The sequence below is a fragment of the Meleagris gallopavo genome, chromosome 1 (assembly GCF_000146605.3).
Source record: "Meleagris gallopavo isolate NT-WF06-2002-E0010 breed Aviagen turkey brand Nicholas breeding stock chromosome 1, Turkey_5.1, whole genome shotgun sequence".
NCBI lineage: Eukaryota > Metazoa > Chordata > Aves > Galliformes > Phasianidae > Meleagris > Meleagris gallopavo.
This window is the reverse complement of record NC_015011.2, coordinates 71447820-71470618: the sequence shown is the minus strand read 5'-3', so window position 1 is coordinate 71470618 and position 22799 is coordinate 71447820. Positions and strand designations below refer to the sequence as shown.

The 22799-nt window shown below is 39.8% G+C and overlaps 1 protein-coding gene across 4 annotated transcripts; it reads left to right on the top strand.

The window, feature by feature from the left end:
* The first annotated feature begins 1112 nt into the window (after nucleotides 1–1112).
* Nucleotides 1113–17357, top strand: TIGAR (TP53 induced glycolysis regulatory phosphatase). Of its 4 annotated transcripts, XR_004161224.1 has the most exons (7): nucleotides 1113–1196; nucleotides 4461–4498; nucleotides 7908–8029; nucleotides 10910–10987; nucleotides 13505–13615; nucleotides 13984–15849; nucleotides 16309–17357. XR_004161224.1 is itself a non-coding variant. In XM_003202576.3 (6 exons), exons 1-6 carry the CDS (start codon nucleotides 1165–1167, stop codon nucleotides 14446–14448), a joined length of 846 nt encoding a protein of 281 aa, XP_003202624.1. In that variant the 5' UTR covers nucleotides 1113–1164; the 3' UTR covers nucleotides 14449–17357. The 4 variants fall into 4 exon arrangements, 3 of the variants coding, with proteins under 3 accessions (XP_003202624.1, XP_010714932.1, XP_019472897.1); XM_003202576.3 differs by having other exon boundaries at nucleotides 13984–17357; XM_010716630.2 differs by lacking the exon at nucleotides 10910–10987 and having other exon boundaries at nucleotides 13984–17357.
* The last annotated feature ends 5442 nt before the right edge of the window (nucleotides 17358–22799 follow it).

Sequence of the window (22799 nt, the reverse complement as noted above, 5' to 3'; positions counted from 1 at the left end):
CTAGAAGAAGGTAGATTTAGATTAAACTTTAGGAAAAAAATCTTTACTGAGAGGGTGGTGAGGCACTGGAACAGGTTGCCCAGAGAAGCTGTGAATCCCCCATGCCTGGAGGTGTTCAAGGCCAAGCTCAGTGTGGCCATGAGCAACCTGTTCCAGTGGGAAGTGTCCCTGCTCATGGCTGACATTGAAACTACATAGTCTTCAAGGTCCATTCCAAACCATTCCATGACTAGTACCATCCTGGCCCCAGCTGTTGTGGATATCTGCCTGGTGGGTGCCCATATTGCCTGCTGTTTTGCCTTGAGAAAGCTGGTCTGAAGCAGTCGCTTTGAAACCACTTCCATCTCTGCTGACAATCACTGAGGAATCATCATTTGGCTTCCAAGTCCTCCAACTAGCTTGTATTTGGCATGATTTACCCACTATTCATATTACTCTGAGCTAAGTCACTCAAGTCGATTATAACTGTAAAGTCAGAATACGTGCCTTGAGGCTTTTACAATGTTTCAGACTGTACATATCATTGTTTTTAGTTTTAAAAAGCAATTATTCTTCATACATAGCTTTCTAAGCACCTTTTCTAAGGTGTGGTGCAGCCCACACCTCTGTTATATGATGGACCCACCACCACACTAAGTTGGAGTTTCTGCCCCAGCACATTTTCTTCTGCCAAACAGTGGGTGAACCTGCACTGGTACCCACAGTACCCACAGCCTCTCCCGAATATTATGACACTGAATGCATGCACTACTTCTTCCAGTGTATCCCAGCATATGGGAAAAGGCCACTGTGAAAGCAGGACAGGTGATTCTGTGCCTGAGCATGTGCTTATCCTTGCAATGAGCTTTTGGAATGGAGGCACGAAGTTGTCAAAAATGTTCCTACAGAAAGTTCTGGCAGTTGCCAAAGTAGACAGGCTTTTTAAAATACAATTATTTTTATTTGCGTGTGTGAAAAGCAGAAGAAGCAGCATGCCCCCAGCACACTTTAGCACCGCGGCGCGCACAAGCCTGCAACATTCAAGCAGGGCCGCGTGCTCTCGGCCGCTGAGGGGAGGTGCGGTGGCAGTTGCCCTGTGACGTCACCGTCGGGCGCGGGGCGGGCGTTGCAGCGCAGACCGGAGGAGCCGATAGCGGGGCCTGTGCCCAGCTGCGTGGCTGTGCCATGGTTCGCTTCGGCCTGACCGTCGTCCGCCAGTGAGTACCGCCGCTGCACCGTGCTCCTTCGCCGCTTCCGCTACGGGAACGAGCGAGAGCTCTTACCCTTCCTTTGCCCTTGCGCTGTCTTCCCGCATCCATCCGCCGCTGGTGCCAGCACGCACCGTGACGTTAACGGATTTCCGCCCTTCTCCCCACGGGCGGTCCGTTTCCTGTGCAGGGCTCCCCCCGTGGAGTGCCTGTTCGGGCCTTTACCTGACCACGGGGCAGCGTGGCCCAGTGCCGCAGCGCGATGGGTAGGGGCCGGACGCTGGGTACCCCTCGTCTCCTTCGGCGTTGCCTCACGTAAAGAATTGTCCTACCGGGACAAAGCGCTGTGCGCGGGTGCTGGAGACCCTTTTTCAGCGCTGATCCGCTTGCTGTCAGCAGTGCCGCTCTGCTAGAACAATGCGAAGTAGATGTGTAGCTGCACTAGTTAAGCAGCTTCACCAGGAAGCAGAGCCAGTGCCTGGCTCGTGAGGAAAGTGTGGTACCGGTGCTCTGAGCTCTGCCGGTGTGCCTGCTTTGCTGCCGTGTCCTCAGGGAACCGCTTGACCCAGACGGGCCGTGTTGTTGGTTCTGGTGGTATTAACATTCACTGCATGCACGAATCTGGTCTGGTATGCTGTGGTTAACTGTTAAGTCAAGCAGGGTCAGAATAGTATTGAGTGAAGTACAGCATCACACCTAAATTTAGTCAGCACTGTGAACTCTGGTGATTGGTCATAAGACCTTTCTCCTGCCAAAAGGTCTCAGATGAACTCTTCACACTCAGTGGTGAAGAGTTCATTTAGGAGTAGTAGTCTAACCTTTCTTCTGTGAAATGTTAAATGGCATTTGTGACTTCTTTGGAATTGTTAAGGTTAGTTTCAGGCTTCAACAGGATATTCCCAGAGACCTGTGATTAACTAGAATAAGCCTCTCCAATTTTCTCAAATTGATAGCAGTTAAGAGTTTAATTTTTATGAAAATTAAAACATGTTTTTCCCCTTAATCGTAATACATGTTAATATTTTATTAGAGCAGGGAGCAATGACTTTTTTTTTCTTCTAATCATCCTCCTTTTAATAGTTACTCTTCCCTTAAAGACTATCTAATAACTTGATGTTCTAGTTACAGCCTTTTATATCAGCTAGGAAGCATGAAGGCCTGACACAGTTTGTTAAACTTGAGATCTTCAGCTAGGACTCTTGCAGACACTTTGGAATTAATTAACTCATCAGAAAATGGACTGGTGTTAGACTCCAGTATGCTATGCTATGCTGCTTGGGAAACAGCAAATATTGCTCTTCTCCCCCCCCTAATTGATGATCAACAGGAAGGACACTATTCAGCTTGCTGCATTTTTCTCAGAAGACTGACAGTAGCTGTCAGAGTCTGGGGAGAGTTTGAAAAATTAAATTGCTGCCATGTGTGCTGGAAAGCATTTAAAACGTTGTAAAATATCGTGTTCTCTCTTAGAAGTACTTGCTTTCTGTGTTTGGTTATCTATTTGAAGCTCATCTTGAGGAGTTTTGCCCAGCAGTGCTGATAGATATTTGAAAAGCAAGCAGCGTGTTTGGCACTCAGTGCTGCAAAAACTTAAGCAACTGACATTTCACTCAGGTGAGATGTCTTGACAAAGCATGCTTAACTTTGTTTGTGTTAACTTTTTCCTTCTAAACCTGTATGCAGTTTTACTTGCTCTTCTCCTGGAAAAACAAAATAATTTAAGATGTTCAAGACAGAATATTCTGACTTCCAAAGCACTCCAATTATTACCAGATTTTGTAGTTCAAGCTGTCAGCAATGAAGTTGATGGGAGAAGCCTGAGAACTATCAGAGGGTACTTCAGGGCACTGGGGCTATTGGGTGAAGGAGTGGGAGTGTAGGTGGTGTTCTCCTCAGTCCCTTCAGTACCAGTGAAAAATACCGAAAGGAACAGGAAAATCCATCCAATCAAGGTATGGCTATCATTGGTTAGCCATATGGTGCTGTTGGAGGAACTTAATTTTGTTTTGTTTTGTTTTTATCATAGGGTGGTTTATTCAGCACCATACAAGTTCATGAGGAGAAGGTCCTGTTTAACTAAGTTTCCTTTTATGACAGGGTCACCCATGCAGTTGATCATGGGAAGCCAGCTGATGTTATCTTTTTGGATTTCAGTAAAGTTTCCAGTACTGTTTCTCTCAGTATCCTTCTGGACAAGATATCCAGCATGCAGCTAGACAAAAACATAATGAAAAACTGGCTGACGATTTGGGTCCAAAGGGTTAGAGTAAGCAGCTGACTCACAGCCAGTCACTAGTGGGGATCCCCAGGGCTCCATTCCAGAGCAAGTTCTCTTCAGGAAGTTTTCATAAACAACTCAGATGTAGGACCCGAAGGTGTTTTGAGCAAGTGTGCTGATGATATTAAATTGGTAGGAGCTGTTGGCTCCATTGAGGATGGAGAGGCCTTGTAGAGAGGTCTAGTCAAATTAGAGAACTGGACAATCACCAACTGTACGAAGTTTAACAAGAGCAAGTGCCAGATTCTGCACTTGGGAAGGGGCTACCCTTGGCTATGCGTACAGATTAGGGGATGAGATGCTGGGGATCTTGATCAACAACGGATTGAACATGAGTCAACAGTATGCCCAGGCAGCCAGGAAAGCTAAGTGTATGCTGGGATGCATCAGCACTGCTAGTTGGTTGAAGGAAGTGATTGTCCAGCTTTACGCTTTACTTATGTGGCCTCACCTTGAGTACTGTGTGCAGCTTGGGGATCCACAGAACAAAAAGTACATAAAACTATTGGAGAGCGTCCAAAGGAGGGCTACAAAGATGGTGATGGGTCCAGTGGAGAAGCTCTGCCTTATGCTGTGTTTCTTCAGGGTGTGTTGTCAGCTCTGATACTTTCTTTGCTAATCTCTTGAGTTGATCTTCCTCTAATGCACAGAAGTCCCATTGGCTAGTACAGTCAGAGTTTTCCTACTTCTTCCTTCTCTCCAACGAGGAGGTGTCACTTTAGTAGATAAATTATGCTGCATTTATGATGAATTTAAGATATTACTTTCCTTTTTGTTCCATATCTTAGTAAATACTGATGGCATGTTTGGAGTTGACTACTTGAAATGATTTTATTTTAAATTCTTCAAATACATCCTTTTAAAAGGAGGCTGTGCTATATTGTACATCATTATTTATATTTAAACTCTTTCCATTTGGCACGTATTATAGTGTTTATGAACAGTGATTGATTGAAAATTAAGTCACAATCTTTTTTGTATGTAATCTTTTTCAGTGGAGAAACAAGATACAACAAAGACAAAATACTGCAAGGTTAGTATTAGCTGTTCTGTTTGTTTCTGTGAGATTGAAAATTATTCTTTCCTGCAAAATGAGAAATCCCATAATCAACAACTGAAGTGCTAAATAACAGGACTGCTCCAAAAGTAATGCCTCATATTTTATTATGTTGGCCCACGAAGAAGCAGATGTCAGCGGTATGGCAGTAGAAGTTGAACCTTCCCAACAATATTCTGTTATACTTTGTTGCCTTGCAATAGACAGCAGCAGAGAGGAACAGCATGTGACGTGGAAGTGTGTATAAAGCAAAGGGATGAATTCTACCATGTGGAAAAACGGCACCCACTGAGATTCATGAGTGCTTGCTGAACGTTTATGGAGACCAGAAAAAGGATGTTAGCACAGAGAGGTGGCTGATGGTGTGTTTCAGCAGTGGCAACAGCAGTAGTGGGTCAGTCCACCTGTGTAAATTTTTCTGAGCACGGCATGCAGGCTCTTGTTCATCCTGGGAAAAGTGCACAGTGGTGACTATTTCAAAAAAATGGAGTTTTGTCGTTAAGAATTTGCTTTATCAAATAGCCTGATTGTGTTCTTGGTATCTGTTGTCATTTCCATGGAAGTAAATAGGTATTACTTTTAGAGTGACCTACATATTGTTACAGAGTAATATTGTGTACTTTAGGCTAGAAAAATACCTTTATTAGTGGATCCAAATGTTAGCTTGATAGTTGTGAAAAATGAAAAGTTTCTGATTCAGTCTCTGCAGAATGTCAGTGTAGAGTGGTGCGTTTCTGGTTTTAACAGGGTTGTCACAGTTCTTTTGCTAAAATGCAGAAAGAAGTTACCTGTAATCAGCAAAATCTGTTGGTAAGAATGGCATGATATCCCAGACCACTGTTGTGAAGATTGTTTAAATGTACTTGAATTGTTCAGTCCTAGCTAGAACGCAGTTTTTATTCAAAACAGTTATCTACCTGGGCTTTTGCAAAGTTTTTGATGTGGTCCTGCAGCGCATCCTTATCTATAATTTGGGGAGATAGATGTTTGAATGGTGGACTGTTCGGTGGGTGAGGAATAGGTTGAATGGTCGCAGACAGAAATTTATGATTGACAGCTCTATGTCCAGGTGGAGGCCAGTTATGAGTGGTATTCCTCTGGGTTCAGTCTTGGGACCAGTACTCTCAAACATCCTTATCAATTACATAGATGATGAGATCGAGTGTACCTTCAGCAAAGCTGCAGACAGCACCAAGCTTAGTGGGCAGTCAATATGACAGAAGGAAGGGATACCATCCAATGGGACCAAGACAAACTCATAAGGTGGGCCCATGTAATTATAATGAAGTTCAACAAGGCCAAGTGCAAGATGTTATGCTTCAGCCAATCCCAGATTTGTGTATGGGCTGGGAGAAGAACTCTTTCAGAGCAGCCTGCTGAGTTGGAGGGCTTAAGGATCCTGAAAGATGAAAAACTGAAAGTGAATTGGCAGTGTGTGCTTGCAGACTGGGAGGCTAACAGTACCCTGGGATGAATTAAAAGAGAGGTGACCTGCAGGGCAAAGGAGGTGATTGTTCCTCTGTACTCCGACCTGGTGAAGCCCCAAAGTGGATGCATGGGTACTGCATTGTCACAGTTTGTACAGGGGCTTCCTGGCCTCTTTTATGCTCCCTCACCCTTTTCAGGGAGACCAAAAAAGGAGACAACCCAGTTAAGATAAGGAGAGCTAACTAATTTACTACAAATGGTAAAATGAGGTAATGATATAAAAAGGGAATTATGGGTAACAAACAAATAGGAAAGGATTTCTGACTGTGCTGCTCTCTGCTCTGTCCAGAAAGAAAAAGTTCTCTCTTATCACTTGGAATGGGGAGTACTGGAGATTTTGGAGAACTGTAGTTTCTCTCTTCTCAGTGTACTTTTGTTTGTGGATGCCCCAGACTGGATGGATCCTTGAGCAACCTTATCTAGTATCTAATCTATCGATTGGCAAGCTGTGCCTGTGGCCAGGGGTGTTGGAACTAGGTGATCTTTGAGGTTGCTTCCATCCCAAGCCATTCTGTCATTCTATGAAATGTTGGCTTACCAAAGTTCTGATTCTCTCAGCACTGTCTTAAAGCATTTGGGACAGTTCATTTCATAAATTCTAGCTGAAAGCCATATTTGCAAGGGTTACTTTTCAGCTAAATCAGTTATGCCAACATACTTGCTGTGCAACTGTATGAGCATTAGCATCAACGTGCAAGGTGGAGTAGAGCAGAGGAAAAGGCTACAACAATTTGTATTTACATCAACTCTAAAATTCTTGTGAAACTGTCTTTGGCAGAGAGAGGGCATGCTGCTTTCCACATTACACAAAACTCCTTGTTTCCTCATCTTCAGGGCATTATCGTAGTTAGGGAATGCAGAGGAAACAGCATATCATGCTTGTTAGGACTTGCCTCTCCTGGTGTGCATGTTTTTCTGTGTGTGTATTTTAGTATCAACAACAGTATCTCAACTGTATTGTCCGTTTTTTCTTATTTGCAGTCACAACTATTTTCAGACTTTCAGTTCTGGGACTCCTTTAGCAGGGAGCCTAGCAGAGGATAGAAAGGACAAGTGATCTGAAATGACTACTCGTGTTTAGAAAATGTAGTTCTCTGATTCATGTTTAAAAGTTTTCATGTTTCTATTTCTCTTATGTATATACATTAATATATCAGTAAATGGTCCTTCTATCTTTCTAGCCTGTACTCCCTTTCTTTATACTGCGTGATCATAGGAATAGTCACTGCACTCCACTTGCAGAACGAGAGGTATTTTACGTAGGTTTGTCTGAAAGTAATGACTCCGTTTTCATGGAAACAATAACAGATACTAAGAGCACAATAACACTATTTGATAAAGCAAATTCTTAACGACAAAACTCCATTTTTTTGAAATAGTCACCACCGTGTACTGTGCATTTTTGCCAGCAATGAACAAGAGCCTGCATGCCGTGCTCAGAAAAATTTACACAGGTGGACTGACCCACTACTGCTGTTGCCACTGCTGAAACACACCATCAGCCACCTCTCTGTGCTAACATCCTTTTTCTGGTCTCCATAAACGTTCAGCAAGCACTCATGAATCTCAGTGGGTGCTGTTTATCCACACGGTAGAATTCAGTTACATCCCTTTGCTTTATACACACTTCCACGTCACATGCTGTTCCTCTCTGCTGCTGTCTATTGCAAGGCAACAAAGTATAACAGAATATTGCTGGGAAAGTTCAACTTCTACTGCCATACCGCTGACATCTGCTTCTTCGTGGGCCAACATAATAAAATATGAGGCGTTACTTTTGGAGCAGCCCTCATGTTATGCCTGAGTAGATTCTCTCAACTTTGCTTGCTAAAATGATAAATTATTTGAAATTTGCATGTTTTAATGTTGTTTTGTTTTGTTTTGTTTTGTTTTGTAGGTCAAGGAATAGATGAGCCGCTGTCTCCAACTGGTTTCAGACAAGCAGATGCTGCTGGTTTATTTCTCAGTAATGTAAAGTTTACTCATGTCTTCTCAAGTGACCTCCTTCGAGCAAAGCAGGCAAGTGCTTCTTCTGGAAACTGAATGTAATTAAAAGTTTCACATTTTGCTGCTTATTTGCTATTGCTGATACAAAAATAATAGCATGAAGGAAAGGCACAGGTTTTTTTAATGGATTTAGAACTGAAGGTTGAGTTGTATAGAATTTCATAAGGCCTCTGTGTATGTGGAAACTTCAGTCATACAGCACCTTTAGGAACTGATGAAGGCCAATTCACAGGATGTTGTGTTTTTCTTATAGATTTGCCGTTATTTTGTATGTGCGTATGTCTTCTTGGTAAAGGAGTAATTAGGATTTAAAGGTAACACAGACCAAATTCAGTTTATTTGCTTGTTTTGATGGAACAAAGCAAATTGGCAGGAATATTGTTTGTACTGTTTTACGTATTGCAGCTTTTTGTTGTGTTTTTCAAAAGAATGCGGACCAATTAAACAAAAATCAAGTCTTGCAGTAAAGTCTGTACAAGTACTATTAAATGTGCAGAGACATTGGATTTTGGAAAGAACATAGTATCATATCTCTCACTTTGATATGTTATTTTAATAAATTAAAGAAGAAACACTTTCAGTTACTGAGTGGAATTTTGTGTGCAAGATTATAAAATATACAAAAAAAAAAAGGAAGAAAACACAAGTTGTGTATGTAGTGGCATTGATCACCAGCTGTTCTTTGAAGATCACATTTGCAATGCAAGCCCTATGATTCTTTCTGTCTCCTGTTACTGATTCTCTGATTTCAGGATATGTGAGAAGGCTTCACATGATTGAAACTAAGAAATGATTGAATGCTTTTTTTGTTTGTTTTGTTTTGTTTTGTTTTTCTTCAGTTGTGCTGCTTCAAGAGACTGTAAAGTCATGTTGTAAACAATAGCAACAAAATTTACGTTAAGATCTCTTTTATTTTTAACATAGATTATCTTGTTCATCTGTTTTGCACCTCAGTCCCACTTGTAGCAACATAATATAAGCAGAAAACAAGCTAGAAATGGAGGAGTGCAATAATTAGATATTTTTAAATTGCATAATAATGATTACTTGACAGGTAATTTCCTTTAAATATGTAAATAGTGGTAATTACTTTTAAAAATATTAATAGTGGTTTTTAATATTTGTAAGACTTTGTGTGCTATGTGCCCACCTTAGGGAAATTCTTCTTGAAATGCTCAGCTATTTGAGAGTTAGTTTTGTAATATTTTTTTCTCTTACATTAGAGAAAGGCTTTTCCTTGAAAAGGATTTCCGCTCTTTTAATATAGAAAATATCCGTTGCATAAAGGGAACATGTTTTACCATTCTTTGGAACATCTATTCAGACTTTATAGAAGCTTTTTCAATGATGCGTAGAGCTGCAGTTCTCATTTGTTTGGAACTTCATTCTTTGGCAGCTGCAGATCTGTGAAGAGTGTGCTTTACTACACTGTCACTTCACAGCTCGAATATGAGAGGAGTTTGCAGTTTGCCTTGAAAAAGAGGGGGGAGAGAAAGTCAAAACTGTTAGTGATGAAGTTTAGTTTGTCTTGTAATGTCTCCTTTGTCATTTGTGGGTCAGGATATGTACTGATTACTGGAAATAGGAGTTACATGCTGTCCTCTGGATACTGCCTCTGCCTGGCAACTGAACACTGAAGCTTGAGCAGGACAGGAGAAAAGCAAGTAGGAAATTTAAAGAGAAGTATACCAGCTGGACAGAAATTTTGGGATGTACAGCACAAAACTCGAGACATCAAGTCTGTTGTTAAAAGTAAACAAAACCCTTTGGGCTTTCTCTGTGTCTTTTTGGCCATGCTATCAAATGATAAGTGAATATAATAACCTGTTTTTCTGTGTTTTTTTGTTTGTTTGTTTGTTTTTTGTTTTTTTTTTCAAGTATATCAGCCAGTGTGTGTCTCCTCTCTAAGATCAAGGCTGCCACGTCTGTATATTGTCAGCAGACACTCTTCTTCCTCTTTAAATGCTTCAGTAGTATAGAGGAGATTCAGATAGGATGTTAGGAAATATTTCTCCAAGAGGGTGGTCAGATGCTGGAACAGGCTGCCCAGGGAGATGGTGGAGTCACCATTCCTGGAGGTATTCAGAAAACATTTAGATATTGTACTGAGGGACAGTGGGAAATATTATTAATGGTTGGACTGGATGATCTTAGAGGTCTTTTCCAACCTTGGTAATTCTATGATTCTATGATTTTTTTTTTTTTTAGGTATATTAAAAAGCCACTTGCCAGAAACTGATTTCATGTGTTAGATCTGTATTTTTATCAGTTGCAATAACTGATCTATTTTTAGAAATGCACTGATTGCAAGCACAACCCACATACTACATAGATTTCTTTGAAAGTAATGCCTCCTGTTTATATCCACGGAAATTAAAACAGATACAAAGAGCACAGTAACAGAGCTACAAAACACTGTTTTTCAACACAGTCACCCCTGTTAGCTATGTATTTTCTCCAATGATGAACAAGAGCCTGCATGCCATACTCATCAAAATCTGCATGGCTGACTTGTCTTTCACATCACTGTTGCTAATGCATGAAACGCACTAACTACTGCCTCCCTGTGGTAACATCCACTGCTTAGCTCTGTAAACATTCAGCAAACACTGATAAATCATACTGCTGTTGGGGGTACTAAGTGTTTCCAATTGTTCTGGACACTGAATGGAGAAAGATCTTTCAGAAAATTACATCTTTTCTCTTTTTATGAGCTCACACAGGCGATATATACAATTTTGACACTACTAGCTGGAAATTTTTAATCTTGTATACTTAGGATCTTGGGTACTACTAATGTAAATCACACTGGATGTGGTGTTGTAATATAGTTTAGGCATCCCATGGGAAAACAGAACAGTTCATTGATGTAACTGTATATTCACTTTTTAGACTGCTGCCACGATTATAGGAAAAAATAAGTTCTGCAAGGGTTTGGAAATCAAGTGTGATACAAGACTTCGAGAGAGAGTAAGTGCCGTAAGAGTTTGCTTGAATATTAAATATTGAAAATGCAATTTGTTGCTGATCTTGATTTAGTAAATGGTACATTGAGCAGTGGAGAGCACTATATGATGTGTTTTTAGTCACTGAGAATTTTTTACATTTGATACTAAAAGTTGTCTGATTTCAAAATTTCAAAGGAAAGCCAAAATTTAGTGATAGTGATGTAACTGTGATGCTCTGAATTAAGTATTGTATGGATTGCATATGGAGAGAATTATTTTCATGTTTCTTAGCCCTGTATATGAAGTTGAAGATGTTCCCTTTGCCTCCCTTCTCTAGCCTGATGACACAACCTGATGTTAACTTTTTGTTTGTTTTTGCCTTTTAATTTGCATGAAGACTAATGGAAAACTTTCTGCTCAAAATGGAACAATCTTCTTTCCTGATTAGCCCTGTTGCATAATAGTAATGCCTGTCTGTTTTTAACTGTTTAAAACAGGATAAATTGAGATGTTGGATGTTTCTGCTAGTATTAATCATCCTTCCTATGCTGCATTAACAGTATCAGCTGAATTTTAAATAAGAAAATGCTACAAAACCAGAAGTGGATGGCATATTAGCAGCAGACAGTTAAGTGTTTAAAGAGCGGAACGTGTTCACAGCATTTCCCATTGGTGATCTCTTTGTCACAAATTCTGGTTCACCCCCTTAAATCAGCAAGTTACATGCCTCCCAATCTTCTTTAATTGCTTAATCACCTGGTAATTTCAAAAACATTTTGGGCTGTGATATGGAGTTTTACAAGGTATAATCTTAACTTCTGTTTCTTTTTTTTTCCTTTCCTGGTGTTTGTACTGTAATAGAAATCCCACTAAGTAGAAATTCCCCTAAAGTTTCTGCAGGCCACAGGTTTTAAGGCAACATTGTAGATAACTGAAATTAAGTTAGAACAGCTTGAAAAGAAGCTAAGTTCTTTATAAGAAATATGTTGTTGATTCTATTGAAAAAGCTTTATTCTCTTATGGCTTGCATTCGTGCAAGAAATCCAAAAAAATCTTCAAGATTAGAATCTTCTTTTCAGTAGTTTCTGAGAATTTATTTCTTTACATCTTTCTTAATGTTCTTAAACAGTGAATTTTACTTTAGGAAAAGGAACTGAGAACCTAAAGTAAATGTGCCCCAGTACAATTAAATTCAGAAGACTATAGTAAGTTATTATGGCAGCAAACTGCATGTACACAGCATAGAAATCAGAAAAGTCTCAGTAATAAGCATGTGTCTGTTTCACAGTCATCAACATCTCAATCTGTGAAATGTGCATAGCTGAGGGTTTTGACAATAGAGCAATAAAATGAAGTATTGATGGGGAGGTTCAACCTCTACTGCCATACCTTTGTGAATGGCAGCATGCCTAATAAGAAATGTGGCATTTATCACAGTAAATCATACTGCTGTTGTGGGTACTAAGTGTCTCCAATTGTTCTGGACACAGAATGGAGAAAGATCTTTCAGAAAATTGCATCTTTTCTCTTTTTATGACCTCACACAGGTGATATATACAGTTTTGACACTACTAGCTGGAAATTTTTAATCTTGTATACTTGGGATCTTGGGTACTACTAATGTAAATCACACTGGATGTGGTGTTGTAATAGGTGTAGTTTAGGCATCCCATGGCAAAAGTCCTTGCTTTTATCAAAATATTCATAACTATAGTTTTTTCAGTGTCTTTAGACCTTCCAAGAAGGGACCAAAGCTATCTACTTGAATAAATTATTTTTCATCTGTTAATGATAGTGAAGTATTAATCTTCAGTGGTAGAAATGTTAATCTGTATTGCTGTTGTTAAGAGATGCACCCTGGAGATCTGTCCAAGATAAAAAATGGTAATACACATCCAACTAAATCTCTTCTAAGCTACATTAGAGATTATAAATATTAATTTATAATGTGACTACTATTGATCCATAATGACTAGTTAATATATATGTGTTGTTCGTAGTGTTTCTCATATAAATGTGGAGGCATTTATGAATAAATGTGCCATTGAAAATCGTTAATTCCATGTTCTATTAGTTCATTTGCATATTGTTTTTAAGATCATTTTTGTCTTCTTTGTTGTCTAATAACTCTGTTCATAGAAGTAATGTACATCCTGAAAAAAGGGGGAATAGAATTCCTTCTGTCATGTGGAAGTTACAGAGGTCTCTAGAGAAAATATTTGTTTCTTTTGAGAAAGAATTTATTGTAATATTTCTGCAAATGAAGAGTAAATGGAGTTTATCTGCCTGTGAGGTTCTTGCAATGCAACCTCAGTTGAATTTTGTATACTAAGAATTTTGTGTTGTAGAAATGAGTGTCAAGAGTATATGATTCCAAAGTATATTTAAAGGCACCTCCTCTCCTAACACTATGATAAAACGTGAAGAGTAGTTAAGCTTGCACATTAGATTCTCAAATGTAGAAACTAAGTCTGTTTGAGAGTTGTTTGCATTGTAAGTGCTATATGTTGCTAAATTTGTTGTAATTTGCCTCTTACAGAAATATGGTGTTGCAGAAGGAAGGCCTTTGACAGACCTCAAGGCTATGGCAAAGGCTGCTGGACAGCAGTGTCCTACATTCACACCTGCTGGAGGAGAAACATTGGATGAAGTATGTCATTTATGTATTTAGGCCCCAGTTTCTAGGCCATTTCATTAGGGCAGATACAGTTATTGCTTATTTAGGATCATCTTACTGAAAACTTAGCCCAACAAAAAGTTTATTTATTTTTCCAAGTTAAAAACACCATTTGACCCAATGGCTACCCATTAGAGAATTTCTTTAGAGGTAAATATTGATTCTGAGATTGATTCTTCGTGAAGCTGTTGTATGCAAAGGCTGATGGCAATTGCTTTCAGCCTTGTCTTTGAATGGCAGTCTGTGATAAATCTTTTGACTGAAATAGTAATATCTCAGGCTTTTGAAACCTGAAGTCTCTTATGTTCTTCACAACATACTATTCTGACTTCTCTCTTTAGGTAAGAGAACGTGCAAGGGATTTTTTTGAATTTCTGTGTCAGCTAGCTGCTGATGTGGGACAGATCAGAGAGAAGAAAGATCAAGAGATGCATGGCGCAACAAACAGAAGCTCAGGAATGTATGAAGAAGAGTCAGTTTTTCCTTGGACAGATCACTGTGAATTTAGTTCTGATAACGATGGAACTTCTAAGTTGTTATTAGATGCCAATATCTTAGTGGTGAGTCATGGAGCCTACATGAGGAACTGGGTTGGTTATTTTGTTTCAGATCTCAAGTGTACTTTGCCAGCAAATTTAACAAAGACTCAACTGTCTTCTGTCAGTCCCAATACAGGAGTTAGTCACTTTATAATAAAACTTGAAAACAGATCAGTGTTAAAACCTGAAATCATATGTGTTTGTCTTAATCAGGATTCTCACTTGGTGGATGTTGGTGCTGAATGTGTAGCTTCAAAAATGTTTTAAGAGTTTTTATAGAGGGAAGTAGTTCTCAATTATAATATGCTTGGAATACTTGGAAAAATATATCTGTAGTAATTAATGAGATTGACGAGTTATTGACACTGAACTGCATAATGGGAGACATGCCTACCATGCATACCTTTATGAAGAGAAACATACTACCAGTCACTTGCATGTCTTCCATGCACTTGCTATTACAGTGCATTAAAAACTGCTTATTATTTGCCCATAATTATTTTGGTTATCTCCATGAGAAAGAATTATTGGTGGAGGAGAGGAATGGTACCCAAAATATGAGCTATACTGTATTCTTGTTTTATTACAAAATGCTATATTGTAATGTTAATATACATGTTGTTTTAAGGTAAATTTTTGACTGCAGTAATATAACTTAAAAAGGGGGATTGCCTAGTGGTACAAGTTTGGTACAGAGCCAGGTGACATGTTCTTGACTCTGATACTAAGTAGCTGTGAAACTCTGGGCAAATCTTTTCCATTTGTAAAGTGGGGATGATGATACACCTACCTCGCAGGAGTTTTTGGTAAGAAATGTTAGGGTTGTTGAGACCTCTACTGAAGAGCACTGTACACAACATAAAATATTTATTTTTAATTGTAAGCAGAATGAACACATAATTGAAACACCAATCTGTATTTTAAAAAGTAACTTTATCAATACGGTAAACTGTACTTGACTGGAATCCCATTGTCAATCGCAGTCATATACTTAATGGATGAGTATTTTGGCCTAGAATTAGGCAAGCTTGATTGCTTGATGACTGATTGCTTGTAGCTGCTGTTAGTGCTGCATTACTTCCCCACTGGATTGTCTGTAGTGTTACTATGTAAGCTTATCCAACTTATTTATCATCTCCACATACTTTTTCATCATTTGCATATTTTAAGCTTTAAAAATAAAGGCTCCTGAATAGAACTCCATTTCCTTTGAGATCATAATTCTTGTTAATAATACTCCATGAAGCCTTGCCCAGATAACATGGCTTCTGTTTTTTGTTGTTGTTTTTCTGGGAAACTCCAGGCTATTCTTCAGTAATTAATTACACTTTTTTACTCATGAAGGCCAGTGCTATTCTAATTCTCATACAAACAAAAAAATAACATGCTAATGTTAAAATATCAAGGATAAACTGCCAGCAATTGTATAAAAATAGCTATTCAAATGACATTTTTTTGTCCTAATGTGCTGTTCTGTGCACTTTACCCTATTTGGCTTCTTTGCCTTGAAGCAGACACTTGAATTTTGAGAAGGAAAAAGAGATTGCTGTTGTTTTGTTGAATAGATAAGTACATATGCTTAAATGCTGCCCAACTAAATGACACAGAATTGTTCAGTCTGACTATAGTGACTGTACTTGGCTTCTTCCTGTGACAGTGATTCAATAGGTAAGTCCTCTCAATTCCTAAGTGAACACTGAATGGGGGTCTGCTTCTGTTCTCTGTGTTATCTGTCCGTTACTAATACTAAAATGTAGAGGGTAATTGTGAAGTGTTCGGCCTTGTAGTAATCAGAGGTGGTATTATAAGGCAGAGTTCTCCAGAATGTGGAAATCAGCCTTTTACTTGCAATGGGACTTGTTTGCATAATAAATTGCATAATAAATTATGGGGAAGCCATCTGCTTCTGTGTCTGAAAACTTACCCATAGAAAGGAGTTTGTCTGATGTGTAAATATGGATACTAGTAACATGTCAGCAAGGATTTGTCTTTCAGTTTGCAGGGTGTTAAGTAACATGAAGGACTGGACTCTCTTAAAATTGTATCAGCGAGTTAAAATTGGAGGATTTCTGCATTGGTAGACCTTATTATTGATCGATCAACTACTTTCTTTTTATTTATTTACAGATACAGATGAAAGCCTCTTCCTTATGGCTCCTCTTTTCCAATATGAGGTAGTTCATGAATGTACAAGGATATCTGGGAAGGTTTTATCTGTAAAGATTTTACAGCAATGTAGGATCCTGGAAAACATTAAGATTTCCATAAAAACAAGCTTTAGTCAAATGACTTAATATAAGCAGTCTTTGTTCAAAACAATGATGTTCTCAATATTTATTTGTTAATAAAAATTTCTGAATAAAGATAGTTGCAATAAAATGCTTAGAAATTTTTTTTTTCAGAAAGCCAGCCAACTAGAAATATCCTTAGTAAGCCAGCTGTTACTGACGTAATGTATAATTATGTATGATTGAAATTAAAAAGTGCCTATTTCATCAAAATAACAGAGATGATAACATTAGCATAAGGAATTACTCATGTTTAGAAGCATCTAAAATTTTTTTCATAAATAAACAGCTACTGATTTCTTGATATATTAAAGGAAATCCACAGGAATAAAAATGGGAATGTAAAATGGCTTTTACATAAAATGCTTGAGCTTTTTGTGAAATGCTGTCCATGATTGTTCATATTTATTTCAAGGAAGCTAGTTACATAACAAGAGGTGTTAAATACCTTGAACTTTATATAGTTGCCACATCCTGCATTTTGTCAGCCAACTGAATTGACCAAATTAATGAAGTTAAAAACATGCATTCTTTATCAATTAGATAATGTAATACACTTTACTACTAAAGTCAGGAAATTTTGTTGGATATTTCAAAACGCACTGGCAATGTCTGCTTTCCTTAGTCTAGAAGTGCTTCTTTTTCTTTCTTGACACCTCCAAGCTTAATTGCATTTTGATTCTGCTGATGAGGTAAATATTTTAGGGAAACTTGTACGTATGGTTAAATACTTTGCTATTTCTTGGGTAACATTTCTCACTTAAAGTAGTTTTGACTCTTTCTCTACATGCTCTACAGTCTTTAATGTATTTGTAGCTGTTTGGAATATAGTTCCAGCCTGGAAATGCGTGTTTATGATTTTTTTTCAATGAAGTTATTCAAAAATTCTTTATTTTTTGTTGTTGTTGTTGTGAACTCCCTAAATGCTAGACTTCACCAGTGACTATATATAATATGAATATAAGCAGTCAAGAATGTACTGTGGTTTCTTGTGGGATAAAGAAGATTGTTGTATTGCTAATGAGTGGTAAAGCTCAACAATAACTTGAGCCAGATTTATACACCCACAAGGCGTCTAACCCTTACATGTATCCAGTCTTGGTTGCGTGGGAAAACTGTTGTGTTGCGCGGGTATAAAAGGTGGTAATAAATGTACAGTAAATGCCTTTTGTTCTGCACCAGTGAAGGAGTCTGCACCTCATTTGCCTCTCCAGCAAAAGAGCCCGGGGCAGCCCTGCAACAATTGGTGCCTGAACAGGGACCAGAACAGAGGGGGACCAGAACGAACAGACTAGAGAGGAAGATCGGACAGAAGTGGGCAGAGGAAACCTAAGAGGTCCTAAAAAAGAGACAAGGTGAAAGAAGCTCTCAGATGGGCTGCAAGAAGCTCCGGCCGAAGAGAGGGCTGGAAGAAGCCCTGGCCAAAGAGACGAGCAGAAAGAAGCTCTAAAACGGACTGCCAGAAGCCCCGGCCAAAGAGATGAGCTGAAAGAAGCTCTAAAATGGGCTGCAATAAGCCGAAGAGAAGGGCTGAAAGAAGCCGAGACCATAGAATGGGCTGGAAGAAGCCCGAGGGACAAACGAACTGAAGGAGATGCTCTCCTGGTGAAAGAAGCGCAAGACTGAGAGAAGTCTTATCGTCCCCGGCTACTTCGATTGCCTCTTGCTGGACGAAGATAGGTGATTGCGTATTATGGGGAACAAAATTACTTTTGCTTCTATTACTCGAATTTATAGTTTTGTTTTGCTTGCTATTATTGATTCAGACTATACTGGTGAAATTAAGATAATGCTGTGGACACCAACCCCTCCTTGTACTATCGCTATGGGAAGTTGCATAGCACAGTTGATTTATTTTCAGCCTAAGCCACTTCTGAGAACCAGCGTATCATGGGGCAAGAGCGATTTTGGGTCAACCAGCGTGCCAGAAGTTTTTTGGTCTCAGAAGGTCTCGCAGAGTAGACCGAATCTGCATTGTGTACTGCGACAGTTGCTGTATTGTATTTTTTCCCCTCCTATCCATACCTAGCATTGTTAGAGACAAGATACTGGCCTAGGCAATCCTGTAGCCTACTACTAATACAGTGACACTTTTTCTTTCACTGTGAATTAAGGAATGACAGGTTATTGATTAGCTATTGTATTAGGGTGCAAGCTAAGCAGGAATTTAGAGAAAACAGAATAAAGGACAGAGTACTGCGATAGAAAAACAGGATAAGGGATAGAATGGACTCTATGACTGAGACCGAAAAAGATTTAATTTTGAAAACTGCTCAGAACTTAGCGGAAGATAGTTTGTGGCTTGGGGATAATATAAAGGATCATTTTCCAAGGCAGGACCCTCATTGGGACCCTGATGGGGGAGCAGAGAGGGATCGTTTGATTACATATAGGGAATGGGTTTTGAAAGGGATGGAAAGGGCAATCCCCAAAACAGTTAACTGATCAGTGTTATATGCTATTAGGCAGGGACCAAAGGAAACTCCCTCAGAATTCCTGGATAAATTAAGAGACACCATGAGAAAACATACCTTGTTAGATCCGAGGTTGGAAGTAGGTGTTCAACAGCTTATATCATTATTTATTGGACAGTCAGCTGGGGACATAAGAAGGAAGCTGCAAAAAATGAAGGGTCTTACTGCACGAAATTTGGAAAGCTTGCTGGAAAAAGCATGGCGGGCATTTAGCAACTGAGAGGAGGAGGAAAAAGAAGAGGGAGAGGAGGCTGTTGGTAGCAACAATACAGGGGATGGGGCCAAGACCATTAAGGAAGCCTCTTGAGAGAGACCAATGCACGATTTGTAGGAAGAGGGGACACTGGAAGAGTGAGTGCCCCCAGAGGAATCAACAGGAAGAGGTACTTGGGTTAGGACGCAAGCAGCTATGGAGAGTGAATGATGTAGACCTGGGGAATCTATTCTAGCGGACCCCTTGGTTAAAGGTAAGCCAGGGGACAAGCAACAAAGTATAGAGTTTCTAGTAGATACGGGGGCTACTTACTTGATTTAAAATGAATTTCTGATACCACTAAGTGAAAATTTTGTAATGGTAAGGGGCACCACAGGTCAACCAGAAAAGGCGTATTTTTCTAAACCGCTAAAGTTAAAATTGGGAAAACAGGTGGGAATACATAGATTCTTGTACATGCCAAATTCACCAAAATCTCTTAGGAAGGGACTTATTGGAGCAGTTGGAAGCAGAAATAAAGTTTGAAAAAGGGAAAATAAAGCTTAAAGTGAAGGAAGAACCTATGATAGAACTGCTTAGCCTGGCCTTAATAACCACTTTGGTAGTTGCAGGCATTCCGGAGGAAGTAAGGAACTAGGTTTATCTGGGAGTGTGGGAAGTTGAAACTCCAGGCTGAGCAAAGAACGCATCTCCTGTGATAATAAAAATCAGACAAGGGAGTCAGCCCCGGAGAATTAGGCAATATCCCTTAAGGACAGAAGATAGGGAGGGAATATACAACCAATAATTGACCGATTCATGAAACATGGTCTATTGAGGGAATGTGAGTCAGAGTCTAACAACCCAATATTACCGATTCAAGAAACCAGATGGGAGTTAACGGGTTGTACAGGATTTGAGGGGAATTAACAAGATAGTAGATAATTTGTATCCTTAGTAGTCAATCTGTATACCTTATTCACCGAGCTGTCCTCTGAATTAATATGGTTTACCATGTTGGATTTAAAGGATGCCTTCTTTTGCCTGCCTCTGGCTGCAGGAATTCAGCAATTATTTGCTTTTGAATGGGAAAACCCCAGCACGGGGTGACAGTCACAGCTTACTTGGACTGTATTCCCACGAGGATTTAAGAATAGTCCTATGATATTTGGGAATCAGTTAGCCAGGGATTTGGAACAGTGGGAGCATCCATCCACTGAAGGAGTGTTATTACAGTATGTGGATGACCTCTCAATAGCCACAGAAACAAAAGAAGAGTGTCTAGAATGGACGATTAGCTTACTAAACTTTTTTGGACTTAACGGGTACCGAGTCTCTCCAAAGAAAGCGCAGATTGCTCAGCAACAGGTGACATATTTGGGGTACGAAATTGCTGCAGGGACATGGATACTTGGGACAGCACGAAAGGAAGTGATTTGCCAGGCTCCTGAGCCATGCACTCCTAAAGAACTTCCGCTGTTCCTTGGAATGACAGGGTGGTGCCGCTTATGGATTCCCAACTACGGAATTATGGTAAAACCTCTTTACGTAATGTTAAAGTCCAGCTCAAAGGATTTAACCTGGGATGGGGAGGCCAGGAGGGTGTTCCAGCAGCTGAAACAGGAACTGACAAAAGCCCCTACCTTGAGACTCCCAGATGTCACTAAGCTCTTCTTACTGCTCTCTCACGAGAAGCAGGGAATGGCACTGAGCATGTTGGCACAAAGTCTTGGGCCATATCGGAGGGCGGTGGCGTACCTTTCTAAATAGCTTGATGAAGTGAGCAAAGGTTGGCCTGGATGTCTAAGGGCTGTTGCGGCTTTGGTAATTAACATTCAAGAAGCATGAAAACTTACAGTGGGACAGAAGATAAGTGTATTGGTATCACACACAGTCTCCACAATGCTAGAGGCTAAAGGGGAACATTGGCTCTCCTCTCAAGAGATTTTTAAAATACCAAGCTGTTTTAGTGGAGCAAGATGATGTGGAAATAACAGTTACAAACATTATTAACCCAGCTGCCTTTCTTAGTGGAAATACAGGTGAGCTGTATCACGTGACCGTCTAGAGAATACTGAAGCTGTATATTCTAGCCTTCCGGACCTGAACCAGGAACCACTGGAAGATGCCAAAGATGCCTGATATACTGATGGAAGCAGTTTTGTCCAACAAGGGATTCGCAGAGCAGCTTATGCGGTGACAACTGTTGATGGGGTGGTGGAAGCCAAAGCCCTGCCCCCAAATACCTCAGCCCTGAAGGTCGAGATAATAGCTCTAACCAGGGCTCTGGAATTGGCAGAGGGGAAAAGGATAAATATATGGACTGATTCAAAGTATGCCTTTAGTGTCATCCATGCTCATGGAGCTATATGGAAGGAAAGAGGACTATTGTCAGCTCAGTGAAAAGGGATCAAACATACTGAAGAGATACTCAGACTTTTGGAGGCAGTACAGCAGCCAGAAAAGTTTGCAATTGTACACTATTGGTCACATCAGAAGGGGAACGACGCTAAAGAAAGAGGAAATATGTTGGCCGATCGTGAAGCTAAACGAGTGGCAGAAGGTGAGGTGTTGGAGGCCTCCTTGATCCCAGATGGTAAAATGCAAGTGGACAGTGAGCCAAGGTACTCAAAAGAGGATTGAAATTTAATAAATGACCTAGAAGGGCAGGTGAAAGAGAAGGGATGGGCTGTCACACCACCAGGGAAGATAGTTATATCAGCAGCCATATTATGGGCTGTAGAACTGACAGAACATAGGAAGACTAATTGAGGAGCTGAAGCATTATATAAATTCCTTACACAACAGGTGGTAGCATGGAATATGTATACTACTGTTAAGCAAGTGACCCAACAGTGTGAAGTCTGTTTACAAAATAACCCTAGGAAAAATTGTAAGGTTCAGCTAGGGCAAATAGGAAGAGGAAATTATCCAGGACAACAATGGCAGGTGGATTTTTCTGAGCTCCCAAGAAAAGGGGGGTATGGATATATGTTAGTCCTAACGGACACCTTTTCAGGATGGCCTGAGGCATACCCTTGCCAAATGAATAAGGCTAGAGAAGTAACAAAAATTTTGTTACAAGAAATAATTCCAAGATTCGGGGTGCCGGGGGTGATCTCATCAGATTGAGGTCCACATTTTATTGCTAAAGTAGTTCAACAAATTAGTACCTTAACTGGGAATTGATTGGGAATTGCATACACCTTATAGGCTGCAATTGAGTGGCCAGGTGAAAAAGATGAACCATCAGATCAAACTGCAAATAGTTAAATGCAGTCAAGAGGCCAGGATTCCATGGCCACACGCACTTTTTTAAGAATTCGAACAAAACCCCGAGCCAAGGAAGAATTTGGTCCGTACAAGATTCTTTATGGGCGGCCGTATGCTGTACAGAATGAGATTTCCACACAAGTAGGGGACGAAACAATAAACCAATATCTGATCAGCTTAATGAAACAATTTAAAAAAATTGAAAGTGGTGTTTGGCACCAGAGCACGAGGCCTAGATGGACCAGTACATGATAAATTGCCTGGTGACTTATGTTTATGTTAAATCCCTATCAGATTCACTTCTGGAGCCGAATTGGGAAGGATCTTATCAAGTACTCCTGACGACTTATACAGTGGTTAAGGTGGATAAGGTTTGATAGCCTTTTTTTT